The 24,488-nt window shown below is 35.3% G+C and overlaps 1 protein-coding gene across 2 annotated transcripts in view; it reads left to right on the forward strand.

The window, feature by feature from the left end:
* The first annotated feature begins 409 nt into the window (after positions 1 to 409).
* Positions 410 to 24,488, forward strand: part of kcnk5a (potassium channel, subfamily K, member 5a) — a 74,011-nt gene continuing 49,932 nt past the window's right edge. For both annotated transcript variants that reach the window (XM_058748741.1, XM_058748742.1), the window contains exon 1: positions 410 to 1,027. In XM_058748741.1, the coding sequence (XP_058604724.1) occupies positions 842 to 1,027 (186 nt within the window). In that variant the 5' untranslated portion in view covers positions 410 to 841. The remainder of the gene's footprint in view (positions 1,028 to 24,488) is intronic.

The raw sequence follows: 24,488 nt of genomic DNA on the forward strand, positions 1-24,488 counted from the left end.
TTTTTTTTTTTTTTTTGTTTTGTTTTGTTTTGTTTGTTTTTTTGTTTTGTTTTTTTGTTTTTACTCTCATACATCAAACAGACTTCACACAAAAAAAGAGAAATTAGGGGTAAGCCAATAAGGAGAACTTGGTTTCTGATATTTGATAATGGAGAGAAACGGGAGAGAAAGAAATATTATTTCATTCCAAATCAGTTTTAGTCCACAGAAAACTTACTTAAACTTTTCACATGAAAAAAAAAAAATGTGCTTCATGACAAATGTTCGAAACAAAATGCATTTTTATCCTTATTTTAGAGCAAGGTGATGGATGTAAAAATTATTCATGGAAAAAGGCATGCATGTGGTTTTAATAATTATAGTTTGTAAGTTAGTTAGTTTAGTTAGTTGAAAAATGAAACTAGTTTAATTCCTTGAAAAATTGTGGGGGGGAAATGTGGAATTGAAACAAAACTGTTGTTATGAAAGAGACTGTGAGAGAGGGAGGACTATAGTGGGTGGATCTTGGCCAACTTCCTTCTCTTACGGCGTGTTGAACTACCAGATCAGTCAAGAGTTTCATCAGAGCGCTACACTAGCAATGCAAGTGGCGCACGTGGACCGCAAACTCTCCCGGCGACTATTTTTTTTTATTTTTTATAATAATTGTTAAGGCATTTGCTGGACACACAGTTTAAATTTATGTTTCGTTAGTCTTGTGTCTATTCCGAACAAGAAACTGTGTCGTATTTTCATTAAGATATCTGTAACTTTGAACTCGTGCTAAATTAATTTATAGTGAGAATGTGGGCGCTGTCAGAGTATTTTTTTTAAGAGTCACTCCAAATCATTTGAGCTCATTATGGTGGACAAAGGTCCCCTTCTGACTTCGGCTATCATTTTCTATCTGTCAATTGGGGCAGCAATTTTCCAAGTCATCGAGGAACCGAACTGGGAGGCCGCAGTAAATAATTACAAAGCAGAAAAGGAGAAAATATTGAAAAAATATCCATGTCTTGAAAAGGCTGACCTGGACCACATTCTAGAGGTAAGATTACCACTGTGTTAGTTCTAACAAATGTTCGAAATTACTTGTTGCAACTTGTCTTCATGCTGGAGTGTAAACGGAAAGCATTCCTGTTGTTTCAATACATTTAAGTTGTAGCCATCTGTGAGATACTTGTGCATTACATTAGGTCGAAGTATATTAATTGTAGTAATGGGGAGGAAATTTAAAATATGTACACATTCGACTTGCAGTGGGTGGTGTTAGTTTTTTGCTCTCCTGTATATTGCACCTGCTCTTTTAACCAATTAGATTTATTTAAGATTTGTAAACATACTATCCATGTCTCCTACAAATATTTAATCCACAGTGTTTTTGCATTTAATAACCCTAACCCTTTTTTTTTTATCTTTGAGGCAGCACACATGGGCCTCTGATACATTTTTGGCACATTTATGTGCATGTAGTACTATTTAGGGAACAGACCCCTGTAAATGTTTGATGATAATTGCTTATATGATGGTAATATTAAATGTGTCAGCTTGAATTTTAGTATTTTAGAGCTGGACAAAATGTGCAGGAATGTAAGGAGATGGCACACATGTCTCTTTGGGTCATTTATTTGCCTGAAACCAGGAAAAAAAAAAATGCATGTAGAAACAAGTATGTTCTCCTGTCCCATCCCCCTAATTTAACTGACATTTGAGTGGATTGGGTATGTTCCCCCCAGTGAAATGACCCTTTTCAAACTGTGGTCGCATTAATTTTCACTTCTATTGTTCTCTTTTGTTGTGAAGCGTGAGGGACAGAGTGGGGTGAAAGACAACTTTGTGGTGTGAGGGGCAACTTTGTCAGCTGAGGAAGCTGTCTGCCATATGATTCTTAAACACGACCAGTGCAACACTTGCAACCCCAGGACAAGATTGTTACAGCAGCAGCACCTTCTGAATGTATAACTTACAACAATGAATATTAAATAAGCCACATAATTATTACGAAGTACCAGAAATGATTATAGGGTTGTGCAGTGGCTTACTGGTTTCTTACTTCAGCACAGTTCCAGCTTTTTACATTTCTGTGAATTTGTATTCCAGTGTTGTTGTTTTTTTTTTTTTCATGGTTGTGGTTTTATGATTTATGAAGCAACAAGCCTCATGTTTGAACCATTTTTAAAAAAAAAAGAAATAGACAAAGACCAAAAAATAAATAAATAAATAAACTTTGCTGTATTTGAGATGGCTGAATATAATTGCTTCTTGGTACATGCAAGTTGCACTGTTTTAAAGCATTTGAAATAGGGCTGCACGATTAATCGAATGCGAATGTCATGCACTTCTTGTCAGTAAAGCCGGTTCTGTGATTACTAGTAAATCTCCATCACCTCCTTTCAGATGGAGCAGCATTTACTACCAGTGTTGGGCACTTTACTTAAAAAATGTAATTAGTTATAGTTACTAGTTACTTCTGAAAAATAGTAACTGAGTTAGTAACTGAGTTACATCATTATAAAAGCAACTAATTACCAGGGAAAGTAACTATTGCGTTACTTTAAAAAAAAAAAAAGTTAAAATATGTCAAATAACTTGGATGCCCCCAATATTAAATGAATGAAATGGACACTAAATAGAATAAATTATTATTATTATAAAACATTGTACACTAATATATTTTAATATTTCTGTGGGACAATGTGAGACACCTATCAAATTCAATATATTATTGTAAATATTATCAACCAATTTTATATATATATATAAAGCTTATGTTTGTAAAATGGCACAGTTTTTTTAATTTTTATTTTTTTTATATCTGACACTTAGCATCAGTCAGTCAAGCATTATAATCTGATATGATAATTTAGCATTATATGATGATATAACTTTAGTAATTATTTGTAATGTTGACTGAACTTAGGACTGGTGGTGGTGTTTAAGATATTGTTTGTCATTTAGTGTTTCCATAAAAAAAGGAAAAAAAATAAATAAATAAAAATAATACTGATAAGATAACAAAACCACTACGAATTATACTATTAATAACAATATAAAACGCACTAAGGATTAATGAGTTGCTGGGTTCATGAATATTAATCACAATTGATTTGCTGAAATCAAAACAGAGACGATAATAGGTGAGCGCCGGCCAATGAGATTGTCGTTTGTTTGTCAGTTCCGCCCACTACCAGAGAACCCGGCAGTTCTTAAAAGCTGAAGAATTCCAAAGGAACTCCGTTATTTTGACAGGAAAATACAACAAAGAATATCGTTTACATGTAGCGCGTCAATTCTGCATGTTATGAAAGACTCTCTTGCTCTGTATCTTTCTTTGCGCATGCGACGGAGAGCTGTGCGCCTTCACACTAGAGTTTACGGTATGACAAATACAACACTGTGCATCCGTTCGGATAAACAGAAAAATTAAATGATGATAATATTATATATAGTAACGCCGCATTTTATTGTCAGTAACGGGGGAAACAGTAATTCCTTTGATTACTCGTTACTGAAAAAATAATGCCATTAGTAACGCCGTTTATTTATAACTCCGTTACTCCCATTACTGTTTACTACACAGAGCCTTACTACACAGAGCTACGGAGCTACGCAAAAAAAAATCGCAGACGATGAAATCGTTCGCGATAATGACATCTTTTTGCGTAGCTTCTCGATGAACTACGGCTTTGTGTCGTAAATGCTGCTCTATCTGAAAGCACGTGAAAATACCACATTTAATAACAAGTGTTTATTCCAAACTCCCTTCATAACGGCATGTTTGAAATACATCCTTCTGTGAGATGTGGCTTCTTACACAGAATAAGACACGCAACATATCTCATATTCTAAGCAGTGATAAAGGTATTGCATTAGGGTACAACGGCTAAAGGCCCCCCTTAAGAAAAAAATGTGCTATTCACTGCGCCTAAAATGTATAATTGCAGAAAAAAATATGTTGTATTAAACATTAATGAAGCAACAGATTTTGTGTGAAAATAAATCGTTCAAGTTGTTTATTTTGTTTAAAAATCTTATAAATGTATGAGGTGACAAGGGGGGCCTTTTACCCCACAGACGGGGTAAAAGGCCCACCGGCATGGGTTAAAAGGCACACGGTATTGATACAAATAATTCAGCTAAAATAATGTTTTTTTGTTTTGTTTTTTGTTTTTTAAATGTCTAAGTTAATACTTGTTCAAAACAATCACTTTAGCAAAGTATTCTGCTTACTTCGAAAAATAAAATAATACATTTTTGTTCAATAAATATAGGCTACTGTCATTAAAATGTTAATATAAAAATTTTAATATACAAAAACAAAATCATTTTAATAAGTAAATATTCTGAAAGTATTGAAGGAGATCCAATTTACAGTATTAACAACACATGGTATGTTATTATATGATATGATTAATATGTTTTTAAACATGATGGTTTCATTCTAAACATGATTATCTCTAATATGGACACCCAACATAATATATGATTTACCATCTGATTTACCATGTCATGTCAACAAATGGAAAAGTTAGCGATCTATTAATTATCAGGTTAATTAATGTGCGCCTTTTACCCCAAATACCATACTTTTACATATTATTTCCTTATGTAAAAACTGTTACTTTAATTATCTTAAACAAAACTGAAAATCATAAAGAAGATCGACCTTTGTCTCAATATATGCGTTCATTTTAGTGATTCCTATTTGCTACTTAAATCTACATTTAAAAAAAACAAAATATTAGATCAAGTTAGCACAGAATCAGCTTCGCGCTGCTGCGCGCGATCGCGTCAAAATTCAGATAAATATACAAGTGCATCTTGAAAAGCGAATGTTTTGGAAAATGCTAAGCCATGTTTGTGTGCCATTAAGTGGTTTAGATGAAAATATTATCAAAGGCGCCTTTTACCCCGGGGCCCCTTTAGCCCCGTTGTACACTATTATATACTTTATTATAATTAAAATTATAATAATAAGAACTCAGATAAACCATATATTGCCGTAGTCGTGTGTTTATTAGTCACGTTGAATCAATGAAAGCAGTTAAATCTTCTGTTTCTGGATTTGTTCTGCGGGGCGTGTTTGGAGTTTCCACGCGAGAGCGCCCTCTGGCCTTCGGATGAAGATTTACTGATCACAGAACCGTGCTTCACAGAGATACGCATGACAGTCTCAGCTTCTACCTAATCGTGATTTCGATTTCATTTTCATTTCGATTTATCGTGCAGCCCTTGAAACGTTTCCATTAACAACGAAGAACCATTATGGAAACATTCTGTGGTTTTATTGTTGTCAAATGAAGATCAAAGGCAAGCAACTGGGGGATTATAATGCCCATACAGAAGTCACGTAGATTGAAATATATTATTAATAAATTGATTTTCATATATTTAACTTTTCTTAAATTCAAATAGAAGACAATATATTTTATATATGTAAATATATTTCGAAATATATATTAAAAATATATTTAGATATTTGATTTTGGCTGCTTTTCAATAAATGTAAATTATATTTTTATCGGAAATATTTACATATTTCATTTTCTTTATATGTAAATACATTTAGATATCAGACTATGTAAATATATTAATTTGCAATATGTCCATATATTAATTTCTAATATTTGTTAACATTACATTTCTATAAATGTAAATATATTTTAAAACATTCAAATATTCAATTAAATAAACTAGAATATATTTCCGTTAACTCCAACTTTGTTAATAAATTAAATCCAAACATGTAAATGTTTTCATTTTATATAGATTATAATTTGCCCCTTTATAATAAATAGAATACAAACAACATTTGGACACTGAAAAACTGTAAAACTCTTCAGAAAATGTAACTTAAAAACAGTGAAAATATAAATTGACTTATTAATATAAAGAGTACATTTATCAACACCAGTTCAGCATGAACCGACAAAAATTATGGATGCTCATGATGTTTCTTGCACATAAATGAAAGATTATCCTTCTGTAAGCATCCAGGGTCAAAACATTATGCACAAATATGCAAGTCTTGGTAGGCATTCAACACTCTGTATTTAAATATTTAAGAGCCATCATTAACTATGCACAATTTCTCAACTAATCACATGCTCCCCTATTGAACCTGAATCAAGCATTGTAATACATCAGCTAATCAGGGCCTTAACCAACTCACTTCTAATAATTAATTGAAATCATATGCAAAATCTTTTTTTTTTTTTTTTTTTTTAAAACAAAAAACAAAACAATAACAATATCATCCCTGGGCTTATTTCATTACAGGTTACATTGTTATGCCAGTAGGTGGGAGCAAGGGACTATCTTAATGAGTTAGTTGACCACTGAAATAATACTTTGACAAAGATATCACTTTATGGATATACAGCAAATGTGGGGGGATTTTTGATTAACACTGGTGCACTTATGAATAGATGTTTTATAGCAAACCAAGTTTAATGAATCTCACACCTAACCAGTGTTGGGCAGTAATTAATTACTAGTAACTTAGTTACTGTAATATTACTTTTTGGAGTAACTAGTAGTGTAACTAATTACTAATAAGATTTCAGTAATAATATTAGTTACCATCCATAAAACAGCTTAGTTACTTTTGATGCCTCAACCCCCCGCTGATTTAAAATCCAACAATCAAATAATTCCTAGAGTTATTTTCAGCAGGCAAGCTTGAAATTTGGAAAAGCTTGCATTCAGCGGATAGAAATATTGCATTATATTGATTTTGTCAGGGAAAAAAATATATTTGAACACTGTTGTGTAAGTTGTGGCTTTACTTTACTCTGGCATTACATCCCACCCACATCCCTCTGATCAGCATGTGGTACTATACTATAATTAAAAATCTTTTAGAATTTTTTTTTTTTTTTTCTTACAAGCTTATGTGATTTGATAAAATACATAATGAAATATAATTGTATATGGGTAACGGAGAAATTACAATTAGCTTCAAGCTACACATGACAATTAATTAGATGAATACAACACTTCTACTTGAATGCCACTATCAGTCACTATTGAGTGTTTGTAATAACTTCTGATTGCGATCCAATGTGTATTTTGGTCAAATGATGAGGCAGAAATATGTTGTTAGTAACATTCTAGAAGAATTTTATCTGGAAGATGCACAGTTACAACTTCTGTGGGGCGTGAAGAAAAAGTAATGTAACTAGTAGTGTAACTAATTACTGTTGCCAGAAAGTAATAAGTAAAGTAACAATATTACTTTTGAAAGGAGTAACTAGTAATGAGTAATATATTACATTCTTTGAGTAACTAGCCCAACACTGCACCTAACATACAGCATTATGGTCATTTCAGACTTTTTTTTTTTTTTAATGCTTATTTTGATTTGTTTAGTCAGTGCGCTCACCCTACTGGAGTATGGCAAGTGTGAAATGGCTTTTAGTTGCTTTGGGGGGGGAAAATGGAGAAAAAAAAAAATTATATTAGGGGTGGAATGTATTCGTACCGAACCATCACGGTACGGGCATCTCGTTTCGGTGCATGAGGCCTTACAACGAATACAGGCAATTCACCCCCAATCCAGAAGGGGGCACCCGCAGTAATGCAACGCTGTTTGATAACTGCCAGCAGAAGAGCAGCGAATGCCATGAGTTGTGTACTTGAAATCAAAGCCCACTAGACAGTGACCAGGGGCCTGTACCATGAAGCCGGTTTAGCTGACTAGCCAGGTAAGTTTCAGTTTAGTTTGCGCCAGCTCTGGGTTTTAGGTACCATGAAAGTGGTTTGGCTTTTAGCAGTGTTCATTGCCATAGCAACTTGCGCTCCACAGCTAACCTGCTCCAGGGCAGGTTATGTTCTGGTTTAGAGCGCTCAAACCAAAATTTGACCAATCAGCTTCAAGCAAAGTGACACGTCTCTGACGCAATAAAGCCACTCCTCCAGTTTCTCTTCATCCAAATTAAAGGACACTACATAGTAAAAAAGAATTTAAGATAAAATCATCAGATTTTTAGAGATGATGATTTTTTAATTATTTATATAATTATACCCTTAATCCATTACATAAGCAAGCTTAGTTTAATAGTAATTATTAAGCTTTTATTTTAAAATCATGCAAATATATAGATAATATGCGATTATAAATGTTTTAGAACCAGAAGCTTTAAACATGACTACATATGAGCTTAGATTTTTAAGTGTTTTTATACCTATAAATATTATCAACTCTATAAACTAACTTTACAACTTTTGCTTGCACTTATATGGTAAGATGTTATCTTTAAGTTCTCCTCTTTCATGGATAGATCGTTTCATGATCATGCTGTGTAAATGTGTTTAAATTCCTCATATTGTTCAATCTTTTAATCTTCGCACTGACTCTCTCACAAAAAGTGAATCATAGTTTTAAGGCATGTGATTGGCTGTTCATTAATGATGTCACACTTTCATGTGCACATGCTCCATTAACTCAGGATCAGCTTCATGGTACCAACAAAGGCGGATTGGACTGGTTTGGTTTTGTCAACTCAAAACTAATCCTGTAACCCTGAGTTTGATCAGCCACCATCATGGTACAGGCCCCAGGTGCTGATTCTGAATGTGTCTCTCACACAGCCTGACAAAGGAGTGTACTTTAAAGGCTTGCACACTCAACTGTTTGTGAAATGGAGCTTTGTGCTCGTGTATCCTACCTCTCTCGTTCGGCACAAATCCAAATATTCCATAATATTTCCATATTTGCGATGTAACGTATCTGAATGCTAAACTATTATTTATTATGTAAATTATAGGCTTTGTACTTCAGTCGCGTTCCAGCGGTGATACAGAGGCGGGCGCGCTGATGTTTGGTTCACTTTTATTTAGATAAAGTACCAACTGTGCTTTCAAGTTAGCAATGCTAGAACTGATGTATTTTGTGTGTGTGTGCGCTCTGGCGCGATCACTTCAACTGTTTCCTTATACCAGCAGAATCAGAAAGCAGAAAAATAAAGAAAACAAGTAAGGTGTCGCTTTCTGCCATTTGAGTTTCCTTTCTATGAACAAATTAAGCGTGTCACAAAAATTAACTGAAACTCAGCATATATAGAGTCTGGGAATGTGTCATCACAGCGGCAATGCATTCTGGGAATTTAGGTCACGGGAGCTACAGCGGAGACTGAGTGGTAGTGAATGTAGACGTTTTATATTAGTTAATGTTTATATTATTCTACTTAAGATCGCGTTGCAGTGGTTAGGCTTACTGTATCATCAATTGCCATATCCCTTTGCACGGCCGGTGCAAAGGGATATGCAAAGGGATATTTTTTTTATTTTATTTAAAGAGATTTATATATTAGTCCGTTTTATTCTAGGCGTATGTAAGATGTTTTTAAAAAAAATGTTAATGTAAAACGGTCGGCTTTTTCTGTGGTGATTTGCATTTGTTTACGCTGTGCGCTCCTGAGCGTGACCTAAAACATGGCGGAATCCGACGCAGCGTGACATTGTGTCGCACTGTTTTTTCCCCCCTTGTTTATCTGTAAACCAAATCAAATATATTTCAAGAATTTATTCCTTGTATGTATATATGTAGGCTACTGCAGATTTTATATATATAACAATGTAATAATATTTAAGCACCTTTCAGTGCGGTTCAGGTATCAGTGTGAGGTTTCCACAAGCAACAAAGTCTACTTGAACAAACACTTTACTACATTTAAAGTTTAGAAAATCTTACTTATAATTCCCACCTTCACCATCCACCTGGCATGGCAGATGATGACCATTACAGACTGTTACACTTTGAAGTGAGGCACAGTCACAGTACTCGTTCTGTCTTACCATTATTAATTTTCATTTCAAAGCACTTTTTTAATTATCATCTGTGTTTCCAGTGCCGATCCTAGACTTCAGGGGGCCCTACGCAAAACTGTGTCGCCAGGGGTGGGGGGGTGAAAGAATGGATGATTCTTTGGGATGAAAGATTGGATGAAACGCACTCACAGAAAGCGCACGAAAAACAGTATCTCTTCCGCGGCTCGGTTCGCTTTCAACTCGTATTTTATTTATTTTATTTTTTTAGTAAGAGCAAGAGACTGTACGACATTCACGTTACATGATTTGGCTGATTTTTACGTATGAGTGTGACATCGCACCACATTAAAAGAAATGATCATTCATGTTTTCATAACCGCTGGCCAAATTCAAAAATGAAACTAAAATTAAAACCTCTTTGAGAGCAAGGGGGCCCCATGGTGTTTCGGGGCCCTACGCAGCTTGCGTATTCTGCGTATAGGGAGGATCGGCTCTGTGCGTTTCGTTTTGAATTGTTGTAACCCCTCTGTAGGTTGTAGTGTCCACAATGCAGTGTTAAACAAGATGGCCTTGTAAGACATACAGGACTATATTAGATATTTGATATTTATTTTATATATTTTTTGAATATCTGAAACTTTTGAATGTTTGAGGTTTTACTTACTAGTCAGATGGTTCATAGTGCCTTGGAGATGTTCTTCGAAAAGAGGTCCCCTCCAACTCTGCTGCATGGCCGTCAGCATGGAAGAATATAGGAACATAATCTGTCACAGAGCCAACAATATGTAGTATACAATGTCAGCTTTATTAGAAATAAACTACAGCAGAGGTGAAATGCAGAAAATAGAGAGAATAATGTACAGAACATACAAAATAAAAATCTTAAGAAATGAGAATTTACATTTTTAGGTTTTAAAGATGCATGATGATATAGATGAAAAATAATTGTGAAAAATGCATATGAAGTTATTTAATAAGCTTTCTCAGATCACCTGCATTTCCTATATCTCTGTCAGCAGCTTCCATCAGAGTTTTTTTTTTTTTGACACTCCTGAAATCACGGTTAAATTATCAATATTTGTATACACTACATTAATGTATACACTACATTAATCTTGCTGTAGAAAAAGCTAAGGTTGTGTTGTAAGATTGTGCTTTTGTTGTTTATAGGTTTCGTTGTTACTGAGTTAGGCTTTTAAATTTATAGTTTCTATGAACTGCTTTGTCTTATCCATAATGATAGGACTGTATAACACTAAAATTGTTCATCTGTGAAATACCTGTTTGCTAAATAATTAACTTTTATCTGCCCTTAGGGTTAACAGCATTCTTGTCTGGACTGTCATCCTTTTATGATTCTATGTAAGCAATAACTGACAAGTATGCAGTGAACAGGCAGCACTACAGAAATGAGATGTTATATTTGATAGTCACTTCTGAAAAAGTTTTCCATAAACGAGGAAAGATCCATCCATTCGAAACTGTGGTCGTTCCCTCCTCAAGCGTTACAAGACTTTCAGGTAAAGGTGTTGGCATGATGAATGCATTTACAGTCATTTTATAGATGTAATTCACATTACTGTACAGTTAAGGTTTAACCTGTTGTCTTCTATTTTGTATTTTTATTTATTTATTTGTTCCATAGACATAGTATTTCATCAGAAAGGGAAGAAAGGAACTGGGCTTGATAACCTGTTTAACGTTATTTAGAGCAACATAACTGTGCTGCTTTTGCTTATTTGCTTATTTACATAAATTATGGTCCTACCCCACATACTGTCCATTTACTTAAGTTTGACACTAAAGTGAACAAGACTGACATATTGACAGCATCTAAAACATACATTATTTACATGTAACTATACAGATGTAAAAATGTATACAAAACTTTAGGTTATATGAATATTTAGTTTGTGCATTAATCAGTTAATTTTATTATATTTATGATCACTGAGCTTGTTTTCAGTGGCAATTATTTAACACTGTTGACTTTTTGTTTTATTTTATTTGAGATTGTAACGTCATTCCATTCTGGGTGACTTCTGGTGCCAGAACTTTAAAGGATTACATAATTTTAAACAAGACCAGACTTTAGAATCCTACAGTTAATGCAATTTCTGTAATTGATACCAATCTTCATAATCCATAACAGTGAGGAACAGAATCAAAGACACAAGTGCTTATTGAAAGACTTTATTCTCCATCCTCAGTAGGATCTACTGTATCTATAAAATTGAAAAAACTAAAATCTATTTGTGATGAAGTAATGGTTTTGTCCTTGGCGCCCACCCTCCTTTCATATAAGAAAACCTGAGCAACAGGTTTTGTTATGAGGAACACCTGAGGAAACACCTCCGTGTGTCAGATTTGTCAACAACTCATAGATGTGATTTAAATTTAAACAAACTTTACAATTAAAGAATGCGCTTTATGAGAACATGATGTCATGTGAAGAAAGAGTTCAGAAGATAATGGAAATAGAGTAGGATATGTCTGCCAAATCAACAGCAGCTACTGTTAATGCTGATTGGTCGGATTTTTGATATAGTAGTTTGAATTACACGTACTTATTATTTTACACTAGTCAGTGAAGACTGAGACACTGCCTTCACCGAGTTTTTATTATTTTCCATACCCCTGATGGTGTGAGCTTGTCTGCATCTTTTGTGCCATTAAAATATGATCAGCAACCACTGATAGACAGATTTGTAAATGTTTTACTGTTCTATAGCTGTAAATATGTAAACTGCTTTTGTTTTAGATGTGTATGTGTGTCTAGATTGTTCAACATCTCCCCAAATGTATAACATTTGTTTTTGTACTTGTAAATGTTGTATACGAATACCTACATAAGAACAGTTTCAGTACCAGTACCAGGTTGAGTAGTATGTCAAACATCTGGCCAGGATACAAACTGGATTAGGCTGACCCTGATGTAGTTTAGTTTAGTTTATTTTCTTATATAGCACATTTCTACTGCCTTCAGAGCAGCCCAAAGTGCTGTACAATTCATTCCAGAAAAAACAAACACATAACAATGACAAACACAGCAGCTTAAAAAAGAAAACATACATTACGTCTCTCCTAAGTCAGATTCAAACACCATTAAATAAAAATGCTTCTTCAAACCCGTTTTAAAAGCGAACACTGAGGGGGCATCCCGAATGGCTAGAGGTAAATTATTCCATAGCCGAGGACCGGCAATCGAAAAGGCCCGATCCCCTTTTCGCTTAAGTCGGGACCGCGGTACCTGGAGCAATTGTTTGTCAGCAGAACACAAGTTCTTCACAGGTTTATGCAAATTAACCAGATCTGACAAATACAAAGGTGCAAGACCGTTTAAAATGTAGAAAATTATTACGAAGGCCTTAAAATCAATCCGGTATCTAACAGGTAACCAATGCAAAGATGCTAAAATTGGAGCTATTCTATTTAGCGTTGTCACGGTACCAAAATTTCAGTATTCGGTACCGATACCGGTTGCAACCCGATACCAGTGAAAATCCACGGTTCTCAGTACCAATTTCGTTACCACATGCTAATTAAAAAATACACTATTTTTAATAATAAAATCAAACAAAAATAAAATGTGCAAAAATCTATGCCATTCTTTATACTTATTTAACCCCTTAACTGTCACTCACAGTTTTGAACACAGACATGATAGTGCACTATCCAAACTTATTTTTTTATAATTCATGAATGAAAACATTTTCCAATGTGATTTTGATGTACCATTTACATGGTAATGCAATGTCTGATTTTAAAATGGGTTTCAAAGGATGAATTTTGAGATTTTAAGTTTTCAACTGATATATAATTTCTTATGATTTCTAAAGCGTGATAGAGAAAAAGGCAACTAAGAAGACTTTCTGTGACAAAGGTCAGAACTCCTGTTATGATGTAGATTTTTCAGGTGCACTCTTGTCATAAATTAATCTATTACTTTTCCTACATTTTTTTACAAAAAAAGTGGTAAAATACCTATTTAGGAGTCTTAGACCTTTCCAACGATATATAGTTTGTCATGATTAGATTAGGATTTAATTGTAAAATAGTGAAGTAAACGTAGGCGTCCCACAGGGTGGACGGTGACAGTTAAGAGGTTAAATTGTTTCAAGTTTTTCCGCAAGTAAAAAAAGTATGAAAAACAGTAAAGTTCCACCCAAATTTAATTTGTCTTTTAATTAATGAAATTTAAACACATTTTATTTTTTTGGTAAATAAAGGGGATTTACTATTAAAATTAAAATATGGAAGAAATATTGTGTGATTTATTTCTTCAAAAATAAAAAAAATTTTTTTCAACAGTAATAGTATCACATACATTCTACTAAATAATAGTAATATATTTCTGGCACAATGTCTTTAAAATAAACTTATTTTGACGGGTTGCCGTGAATACCTTAAAATTTCTGTGTCTAGCTATATGATATTATGCTGGTTTTACTCAAATGAAACTGTAAAATGCTCGTGAAGTGACTCTCGGAGCAGTTCTGTAGATGTTGTTTATTTATTTATGTCCTCATTGAGACGGCAGATGCTGAAATCATCATGAAGGCCACGCCGCTTCAGCGTGTGTAGTAAAACGCTGCCTCCGCCATTCATTCATTCATACAGAGACTCGCGATTTGATTTAAGTGCAATGACCTACTTTTGATTAATTCATCCAAACTTTGACAAATTCCGTTTTTATAACTGGATTACAAGATTCCGTCCGCGTTTTCTGCATCGCGGAAATCATAGGGCCGTACACGTCAAGAACCGGGTTGACCAGGTACTCGGTACTACCGGTACTTAAAAAAAAAAAAAAAAACCTGGTACCGTGACGTTTTCATTTTTTTAGTACCAACTTGGTCCCGAAGTACCGGGTATTTTGACAACACTAATTCTATCCCTCTTTCTCTTACCAGTCAATAGTCTGGCAGCAGCATTTTGGACAAGCTGTAATCGATTTACCAAAGACTGAGAAATTCCTAAATGCACAACATTACAATAAACCAATCTTGATGATATAAAAGCATGGATGATTGTCTCCAGATTTCCAAATGAGAGCATTAAACCAATGTTCTCATTTGGAAATCTGGAGACAATCATCTGAGATATTAACCTTAAATAGTAAAAACTAGTTTTCACCACAGTATTAACTTGTTTGATAAACTTCATCTGAGTTAAAAAATACACCCAGGTTTTTTTACGAATGAATATCTAGGATGAATATTCCTAGAAAGAGGCCCCAAATAACTAGAAATAAGTGGCAAAGAGCTAAGAGGACCGAAAACAACCACATCTGTTTTACTCTCATTTAAATGGAGAAAATTCTTAGCCATCCAGGATTTTACATCCTCGAGACACTTGACGATTGTAGCACAAGACTTATCAACTGGGTGTAATGGGACAAACAACTGAGTATCGTCAGCATAACAGTGGTATGCAATCCCATGTTTCCTAAAAATACTCCCCAACGGTAGCATATATAGAGAAAACAGAATTGGACTTAACATGGACCCTTGTGGGAGCCCACAAGATAGAGGAACTGCAGGAGAAGAATGATTACCCACTGTAACCGATACAGACCTATTAGACAGATAACAAGAAAACCATTGTAAAGCACTATCACTAATCCCAACCTCCTGCTGTAAACGATCTAACAAAATTCTATGGTGGATTGTATCAAAAGCGGCAGTTAAGTCGAGCAAAATTAAAATAGCAAAGTTACCAGAATCCAAAGTGAGCAAAAGGTCGTTTGACACTTTAAGAAGAGCCGTTTCTGTGCTATGGCGGGCCCTAAATCCTGATTGAAATCGGTCATGAATATGGTGGTCTGATAAAAATGCAAATAATTGGAGAGAAACAGTTTTTCCAACACTTTCGACAGAAAAGGCAATGTGGAAATAGGTTGAAAATTACTAAAATCAGACGTGTCGAGATTAGGCTTCTTCAGAAATGTCCGAATCACTGAATGCTTAAGACAAGATGGAACAATGCCAGAGCTCAGCGAGCTATAGATGATAGTCAGAACAGCTGGACCAATCACACCTAACACCTCTCTAAAGAGACGAGTTGGCAAAAAATCCGCTGGAGAGGTAGACTGTTTTCATTTTAAAATTAACTCTATCAATTTATCCAGATCAATTGGGTAAAAATGCGTTAACTGAGCATTGACAGTCACCGAATTGGAAGATTCGGAGGCAAAGTAAATACTCGGAATAGATTCATATAAAACCTCAATCTTTACTCCTAGAAAAATCTAAAAACTTTGTGCATAACTCAGGGTTAACATCAGGAAATGATGATTTCTTGGGATTAACCACTTTATCAAATGAGTTAAATAACACTTTTGAATCATGAGAATTTTTAGAAATTAAATCTAAGAAATATTCAATTTTAGCTGTTTTAACAGCACACTGATAGGCCGACATGCAGTTCTTAAAAATCTCCTTGGAAACTTGTAACCTATCTGATTTCCATTTACGTTCTGCTTTACAGCACTCCCGCCTAAGTGCACGGGTATGATGGTTGAACCAAGGGTGTGAGCTCGATTTAAAGACTTTTGGTTTTAGTGGTGCAAGTAGATCTAAAATATTTGTACAAGTCTCATTAAACAACACAGTTAGATCCTCAGTTTTGTGGCTATTAGATGGCACTTTTAACACTGTTCTAGCTGTGGACTCTAAATATGCATTGGAAAATTCCTCTGCAGTTGAGGAAGTTAATACTCGGGCATAATATACATCATTGTGCTCACTTGGAAGCGAGTATGAGAGTAATATATTAAACATATCCGGCATATGATCATACAAACAACATTCAGTAATACTGAAGTTACATACTGGAAGTCCAAAAGATAAAACAAGATCAATAGTATGTCCTTGTGTATGAGTAGGTCCATTAATATGTTGGACGAGGTCAAATGAATCAATGAATTGCATAAACTCCTTCATCAGATAATGGGTAGGGCAACACACATGAATATTAAAGTCACCCAAGATCAGTAATTTGTCCACAGTAGGAACTTGGTCCAGATCTTGACATAAAAAAGTCATTTAAAATAAACGATTTGTTAGTGATGGATCCTGCATTTACCATCGCCAATTTCACCTGCTGCGGGCCAGTAACCATGAGCGAATCCGCTGATTTTTACGTATTCCAAGGACCGGAGGTTCTGAAAATCTACACCCCTCTTGTCTTAATGATCGGCGAAAAGGGGCCGTTGAGACCGGGAGGAGTGGAGTGAGACCGATAGGCCGCAGTTCCGACACGCTGCTGTAACCAAGCAGCCTGTAGCTTCCAGGCCGAACTCGGTGTAACCATATTGATGAAAACCCACATCTCTTCAGCCTAGCAAGAAGACCGCTGCGTTTTCCTCTTTTTCTCAGGCACTTTTTACAATAAAGACAGCAACCCGTTGGTTGACAGGTAACCCTGGTAACACAGGAAAGGTAGAAGACGTCCATGAGTTAAAGAAGTGGTCCTCAATCGGGATACGTTTACAGCAATCCGACAAAGAAGGACGTAAATCAAGAAGAGCTTGGCGATCGTAGGTGAGGGCAGCAGAAGTTTCTACCACGAACAGCCATATTGCCCACAACAATACATATAAAACAATTGACAAAGGTGAGAGTCGACGGCACGCCAGAGAACAACCCGGTGCCATCTTGAATATTACTTACCCAAAATGATCCTAGGAATGAGATGCTTAGAGGGAGACTATTTAAGCGTAGACAACATTCACTTTATGTATGCATTGTATTGCATACCTGCTGACCCATTTCGAATGTTTACGTGCTTTTCTTCTCTTTCTACTCTCACTCGCTGTGGTGGAGCAGTTATGAAGTATCGTTCTTTTAAATACTTCACAGCATTTCAGAAATATGTATGTAAATTACACAAGTACAACGTTACCTCTTACGGTGTTCGGGAGTGCTCAAAAAGGATTTAAACACTGAATTTTTAATCGACTTCTTGTAAACTCAGAGAAGTGGATTCGGACAGCAATTAAATTAACACACGACCTTGGTGTTTGTCAAAAAAAAACAGTAGGTAATTCGGCCAGGGATTTTTACGGGGGTGAGAGAAAAACACTGACATCCTGGATTCGAATGACATTAAAATCACCAACTACCCCCTGTAAATGGTGAAAATCACTTGCGTCCCCCTGAGAAACAATTACCGTCCGAATAGGGCTCAAGTATATTTGAAACTTCCAGGCAGGTGTGTTGAGGCAAGTTGGAGCTAAAGTCTGCAGGACACCAGCCCTCCAGGATCAAGTTTGGTGACCACTGTAGTATAGTTTCACAAAACACGAATATCGTGAAATCAGTACTATGAATCAAATCACATTGTGAGTGAGTGAGTGAATCGTTACATACAAGTGACTTCTCGAACAGTGTTAAGCCCTATTCTGACGGTAATTGTTTCTCAGGGGGACGTAAGTGGATAGTGCACTAAGTCTATGTTTAAAACTGTGAGTGACAGTTAAGGGGTTAAACCCTTTTTGACCACTCCAGAACACCGTAAGGTAACGTTGTACTTCGGTGTAATTTGCATAAATATTTATTACTGAAATGCTGGAAAGCATTTAAAAGAACAATACTTCATGACTGCTCAACCACAGTGACTGGGGCAGAAAAAGAAGAATAGCACATAAACATTCGAAATGGGTCTTTATTATGGCAGCAGGAGGTATATAATACAATTTTAAAATGTGCTTTCAAATGTATTATAAACAGATATATCGCGCAAATTATATACAACTGTAGCGCTTCTATTTTCCTATTTTTAAACAAGAGATTTAAATAATCAAATAATAAATAGGATTATATATTATAAAATATGCTTGGAATAATAAGAATACTTTTCACAAGTATTTTTAAAGACATTTTACACAATAATAAGAATAAATTTGTAAATAAAATTCGGGCTTTAGAAAGAGTTTGTTAGCTACAGTAAATAGAAAGGATTCTTCCTACCATCCACATAAAATTTTGATATTGTTAATGGACCACAATTTTGTCACCCAACTGAACATATTGGATGATACTGAAATGTGATGGTAGCTCATTGACGCACTAGACCATTGAAAGCTTCATAAGTAATAAGAATAGTTGCAACCAGTAAATGTGTTGATAGAACTGGGCTAATATGATCATATGAGTATGTAGCTCTCTGTAGCTTCTGCATTTTGGACCAGTTGAATTTCTTTAATAAACCTGTACATCCACTCACTAGTGAATTACAGTAGTCTAGTCCTGAGGTCATAAATCCATGAATTTTCTTTTTGGAATTTGACATTGAGAGCCTATGCTAAAACGTACCATTTCTGATATGGAAACATGTTTTACAAATAATATGACTGTGACCAGTGTTGGGGGTAACGCGAGTTACGTAATATTACTTTTTTCAAGTAACTAGTAAAGTAACGCATTACTTTTTATTTTACAAGAAAATATCTGAGTTACTTTTTCAAAAAAGTAATGCCAGTTACTTTTTTCCCATTTATTGACTGACAGTGCGCTGTGTAAACATGATGTTACTGTAGTGCTAGACTAAATGTGATTGTGCATTAATTCATCCCACTCGCAAAAAAATTGATTTAGTATTCATCAAAATGAATTAAAACAGTGAAATGCAAACTCAGAATATGACGCAATAATTAAATGTTAAACAACACGAATGTATCTAATCCCATTTTATTAACCAATGCCTTTGCTGCTGACCTTTGATCCAGTTCAACCATACTAATAAGCAAAAATGACTTTAGATAAACTAACAATTGTGCTTCATTGTTTTGTTTTTTTTATTGCTGAAGAGTGTTGAACCTTCTCCTGTGTTCTACTGTACAGATGTGAATTTACTTTTCCTTCAGCCTGAGGTTTATTCATTACACTTTTTGGTGTGAAAGGGCTTTTACATTTACTATAAATAGAACTTTTTGTATTAAAAACAATCAAGCCCTTCTCATATTTAAAAAGTAACGTGAAAGTAACACAAAAGTAACGTGTAACATTACTTTCTATAAAAAGTAACTAAGGACCGTAATTAGTTACTTTTTTAGGGAGTAACGCAATATTGTAATGCATTACTTTTAAAAGTAACTTTCCCCAACACTGACTGTGGCTTTCAAACAACAAACTGCTATCAAACTGCTGTAGCAGCTTCCTAAAGGTATGACAAAGAGATAATAGTAAATCCATCAAAAACGGATTTATATTTCCTAAGATCCTACAGACAGACAATTGTTCTATTTAGACATAGATTCAGTTGAAATGTCATGATTTTATCAAATTATGATTTTATTAAAATAAAACCAAATAAAAAAAATATATATTTTATTTTTTTTATTTTTTATTTTTTTATTGAGAGAAGCCAAAGAACAAGGGTGAAAAAGACTATTCACAAAAATAAGAAAGGAAAGGAAAGGAGGTGGTATGTGGCCAAGAATGGTGATTCCCATACTCAGAATTTGTGCTCTGCATTTACTACACACAAGTAGTGAACAAAAACGCACACACAGTGAACACACACCCGGAGCAGTGGGCAGCCATTTTTGATACGGTGCCCGGGGAGCAGCTGGGGATTTGGTGCCTCATTTCTCACCTCACTTGTGGTTTTGAGGGTGGAAGAGAGCACTGGTCATTCAACCCCAACCATGTATATGTATATTACGAGGTGCCAAACAGGTAATAATTATATAAAAATCTGAATATATATAGAAATCAATCTGAATATAATTATAGTTACAAGCCCTCTCAGCCATGTTGAACTGTGTAGAAAAGATGGGTTTTAGCGTTGTCTGTGAGGACCTTGTAGCACCACAGCCAGCCTTTTTTTTTATCATAGATGGAAAATATTGCTTTTGGTTTAGATTAGCGAGATGCACTTACAATAATTAATATATTGCACCTTCCGAGTAGAGACCTTCACGATCGCGGGACCCAACGCAACAGAGTGCAACGCGGGACAACACTTGATGGGCGAGTGCACGTGTGGGACAGCACTCCGTGAACAGCCACCTCTTTCAATTACCTTTTTTAACTTAACCTCTTTGTGGAGGGTGTCAGTGATTGTCTTCTGGACCGTTGCCAAGTCAGCAGTCTTCCACATTATTTTGGTTTCAAAGAACAAGAGATCCCTGGGATTTATACTGTAGGGATGGTCATTTAATGAAACTCAAATGTAAATATTCTAATATTTTGAGATACGGTGTATATAATATATCTGTATAAGTGTGTATGTATGTATGTGTGTGTGTATATATATATATATATATATATATATATATATATATATATATATATATATATATATATATATATATATATATATATATATATATATATATATATATATATATATATATATACAGGTGCATCTCAAAAATTTAGAATATCGTGGAAAAGTTTTTGTTTTTTTTGTAACTTATTTCATAAAGTGAAACTTTCATTTTAGCATGGTGATGGATATGACAATGTTAATGTATTTGGTCTTGGCGGAATAGATCTGCTACACTGCTGCTGAATTGCTGCTGCTGTTGGTTATTGCTGTATATGTAGATTATTGTTGCTGCTGCTGCAAGCAAGTACAGGAACTTGCTACTGCCAATGCATATGGCGATACGGTGCTGTGAGTATTTAAGACATACTGCTGCTGCACAATAGCATGTAAAATAACCCCCCAACAGAGCTGGGAGAAGAAAACAAAGCAATTAATTATGTATGCTGCTGCTATACAATAATATGCTTAAATCATCCCTATAGGCAGAAGGGATATAAAAGATAAAACCTCCCAGAACAAGCAGATCCATTGCCAAGACATATGTACTGCTGCTGCTCTGGAGAGCTGTGAGACCGTGTGTTTGCTATCTATGTGAGCCTGGGCCAGCTTTGCAGAATGGCTTAACGCTAGTGAACTATTGCTGTTTACCTGATCAGTTGACCAGATAGCTTAAACTAATGAATGACATGAGTTAAATGTGTTTCTGGGCTAATGGAGCCCAGATAAATGAACTAGTGGCTTAACAATGTGAACCTGGGTGATGTACCCTTAGGTTTTTTTAACTAATGACCTAAATAACTTTGTGTGTCTGAGCCAATAGCTCAAACTTACCTAGGAAGAAACGCACACTGTGTGTGTCATTAACAAACGGGAATCACACTGTAGGCTGATAGATTAAGTACCCCCAGCAACCACCTGGCTCGAGCTTGGCAGCCTCAGCTAATAGTTTTCAATTTGTCATTAAAGGGTTGTTATATATATATATATATATATATATCTCTTTTTATTATTATATTTTTAACGTTCATCAACATGCAATGGAAATACTTACCTTTAACTTATTAATAGCTAACAAAATATTTAGCAAAATAAAGAATCACAGTACACCCTGTAGTTTTGGTGTCATATGCCCAGGACTAATTCTGCCTCAAAGCAGCTGCTCATTTATTTTGATAATTTAAAATATTTATATTGCATATTGAGAACAATAAATGTTTGCATTGTATGAACACATCATTGCTAAATGCATGGCTTGTTCCAGAAAGGTCTTGAGCAAGACACTACAGTGACTATATTTAAATGCAGTTGTCTGCTTTTATATTATTGTGTCCAAATAAAAATTGCTACGTAGAAATGCTGTGCATGCTGCTGCTGAGAAATCTCGATGACTGAATGCCTATGCAAGCTGCTACTGCCACACAGAGACTGACTGCTGAGAGCTCCATTAATTAGGCATATAAGTAGCTAGGCGAATGCCTACTTTACTCTAACACGGTGTCTACTCCAGATGCGAGCGGCACAACATGACAAGTCGATAGACCCGTTATGATAGGTAAAGCTGTCCGCAGTGTGATACGGACAATGCAACAAAACTTCTGCTACTGCTGCTATTGATAATATTCACTAACATTTCAATACTGAGTTGAAATGCATGCTGTTGCTGTCAATGATAATCACAGTGTTGTAATAGGAATTTATTGTGTGAGCTGTTGCGGTTATAATATTTAATCAGAATTTGCGAAGCATATACTGCTGCTGCGCGAAACCTGCTGTAAGCCCTGTTTAATAAGCAAAGTAATAAATGCCTGTTGCACTTAAGAGTTAATTAACCCTCCATGAGTTATCACTAAATTTTCATGCTTTAGTTGCGCTTTCTGCTGCCGCTGCTATATTAGCAACAATAATATGACTTGCTATGCATGCTGCTGCTAATATTATTTCTAACCTTGCATTTGAATTTGCTATGCATGCTACAAAATTTGCCAACAATGCGATCTGAATAGTTATGCATACTGCTGCACGAAAGTACTTAGAATGCTACTGCCCCTTTATTAAATACCCAAACACAACCGATTAATGCTTATTTCACTTTGCTATTCAATTCAACAGGGTTTATAGAACTCTTCAAAGTAATGAAATGCCTATATCACCTAAAGGTCACTACCATCCAAACGTTATCTTTTCAGTGAATTTCATGCAAGTAAATGTAGTTTCTGCTGCCGCTGCTATATTAGCAGCAATGATGATTGGATTGCCATGCAGACTGCCGCTAATATTTCTAACATTGCATCTGAATTGCTATGCGTGCTGCTGCTATAAAAATTCACTAAACTAGCGATCTAAATGGCTATGCATACTGCTGCTACAGCTGCATGAAGGTACTTAGAAATGCTATGTGTCTTTATTAGCAAGCAAACGCAATCAAATAATACCTATTTCACTTTGAAGAGTTCATAAAATCTACTGTATGCCTTGTTAAATAAGCAAAGAAATAAAATGCCTATTTCACTTTAAAGAGTTACTTTCCCCATGCGTTATCACTGAAATTTCAATCAACTAAAGTACTTTTTGCTGCTGTTGCTATATTAGTACCAAGATTAATTTCCTCCTGCTAATATTATTTCTAACATTGCATATGAATTTGCTATGCATGCTGCTGCTATTAAATTCGCTATGTGCGATCTGAATAACTATGCATACTGCTGCTACTGCTGCACAAGGTACTTAGAATTGCTATTAGCCACTTTTAAATAACGAAACGCCAATGATGCCTATTCGCTTAAAGAGTTCACATACCATCCATTTGTGTCACTGAAACTTCAGCAATCGCTTTGTGTGAAAGCCTCTGCACAATGAATACATGTAAATGTGAACTACGGTCTACCTACTGCTGCCGCAACTAAACGCTTCATTTGATTTGCTATGCATATGTAAGGGTCAAGTCCCCCCCCACACACACATTTATTATTGGATTTAATGTCAGTGCGTTGAAACAATTACACAGTTATTCAATTTTTCTGCATTCTTTTAGGTCTTTGATTTATATTTAATGTTTCAGTTCTTTTCATGCTCTATCTGCACAATAGTATGTATGTATAAAGTCTGTCTGTGACTCTTAAGCTGAAGCTTGGCAGACGAAATCTGTAGAAGACAGATGTGTAGAATCGCGAGATTAAGAAAAAAGACCGGAAGAGTAATCGAGAGACGGGTGGATAAGTTTGTGTTGTTGACAACCTGATCTCACAGAATTCCGTGTAATGTTCATGGACTTAATTAACCCCGAATCTGTGGTGGCATCACGGAATCGCCGAAAATTCCGTGATGGACTCACAGAAGGCATCAGCCGTGGTCCATGCACGGATTCACTGGTTCAACACCAGCGCTGCATCGGACCACGTAAAAAGAGTGACTCCGATGCAGTTATACTTTCACTGGAGTACCTGACCCCACCCCTACCCTAA

Source organism: Onychostoma macrolepis, chromosome 17, assembly GCF_012432095.1.
Source record: "Onychostoma macrolepis isolate SWU-2019 chromosome 17, ASM1243209v1, whole genome shotgun sequence".
Taxonomy (NCBI): Eukaryota; Metazoa; Chordata; class Actinopteri; order Cypriniformes; family Cyprinidae; genus Onychostoma; species Onychostoma macrolepis.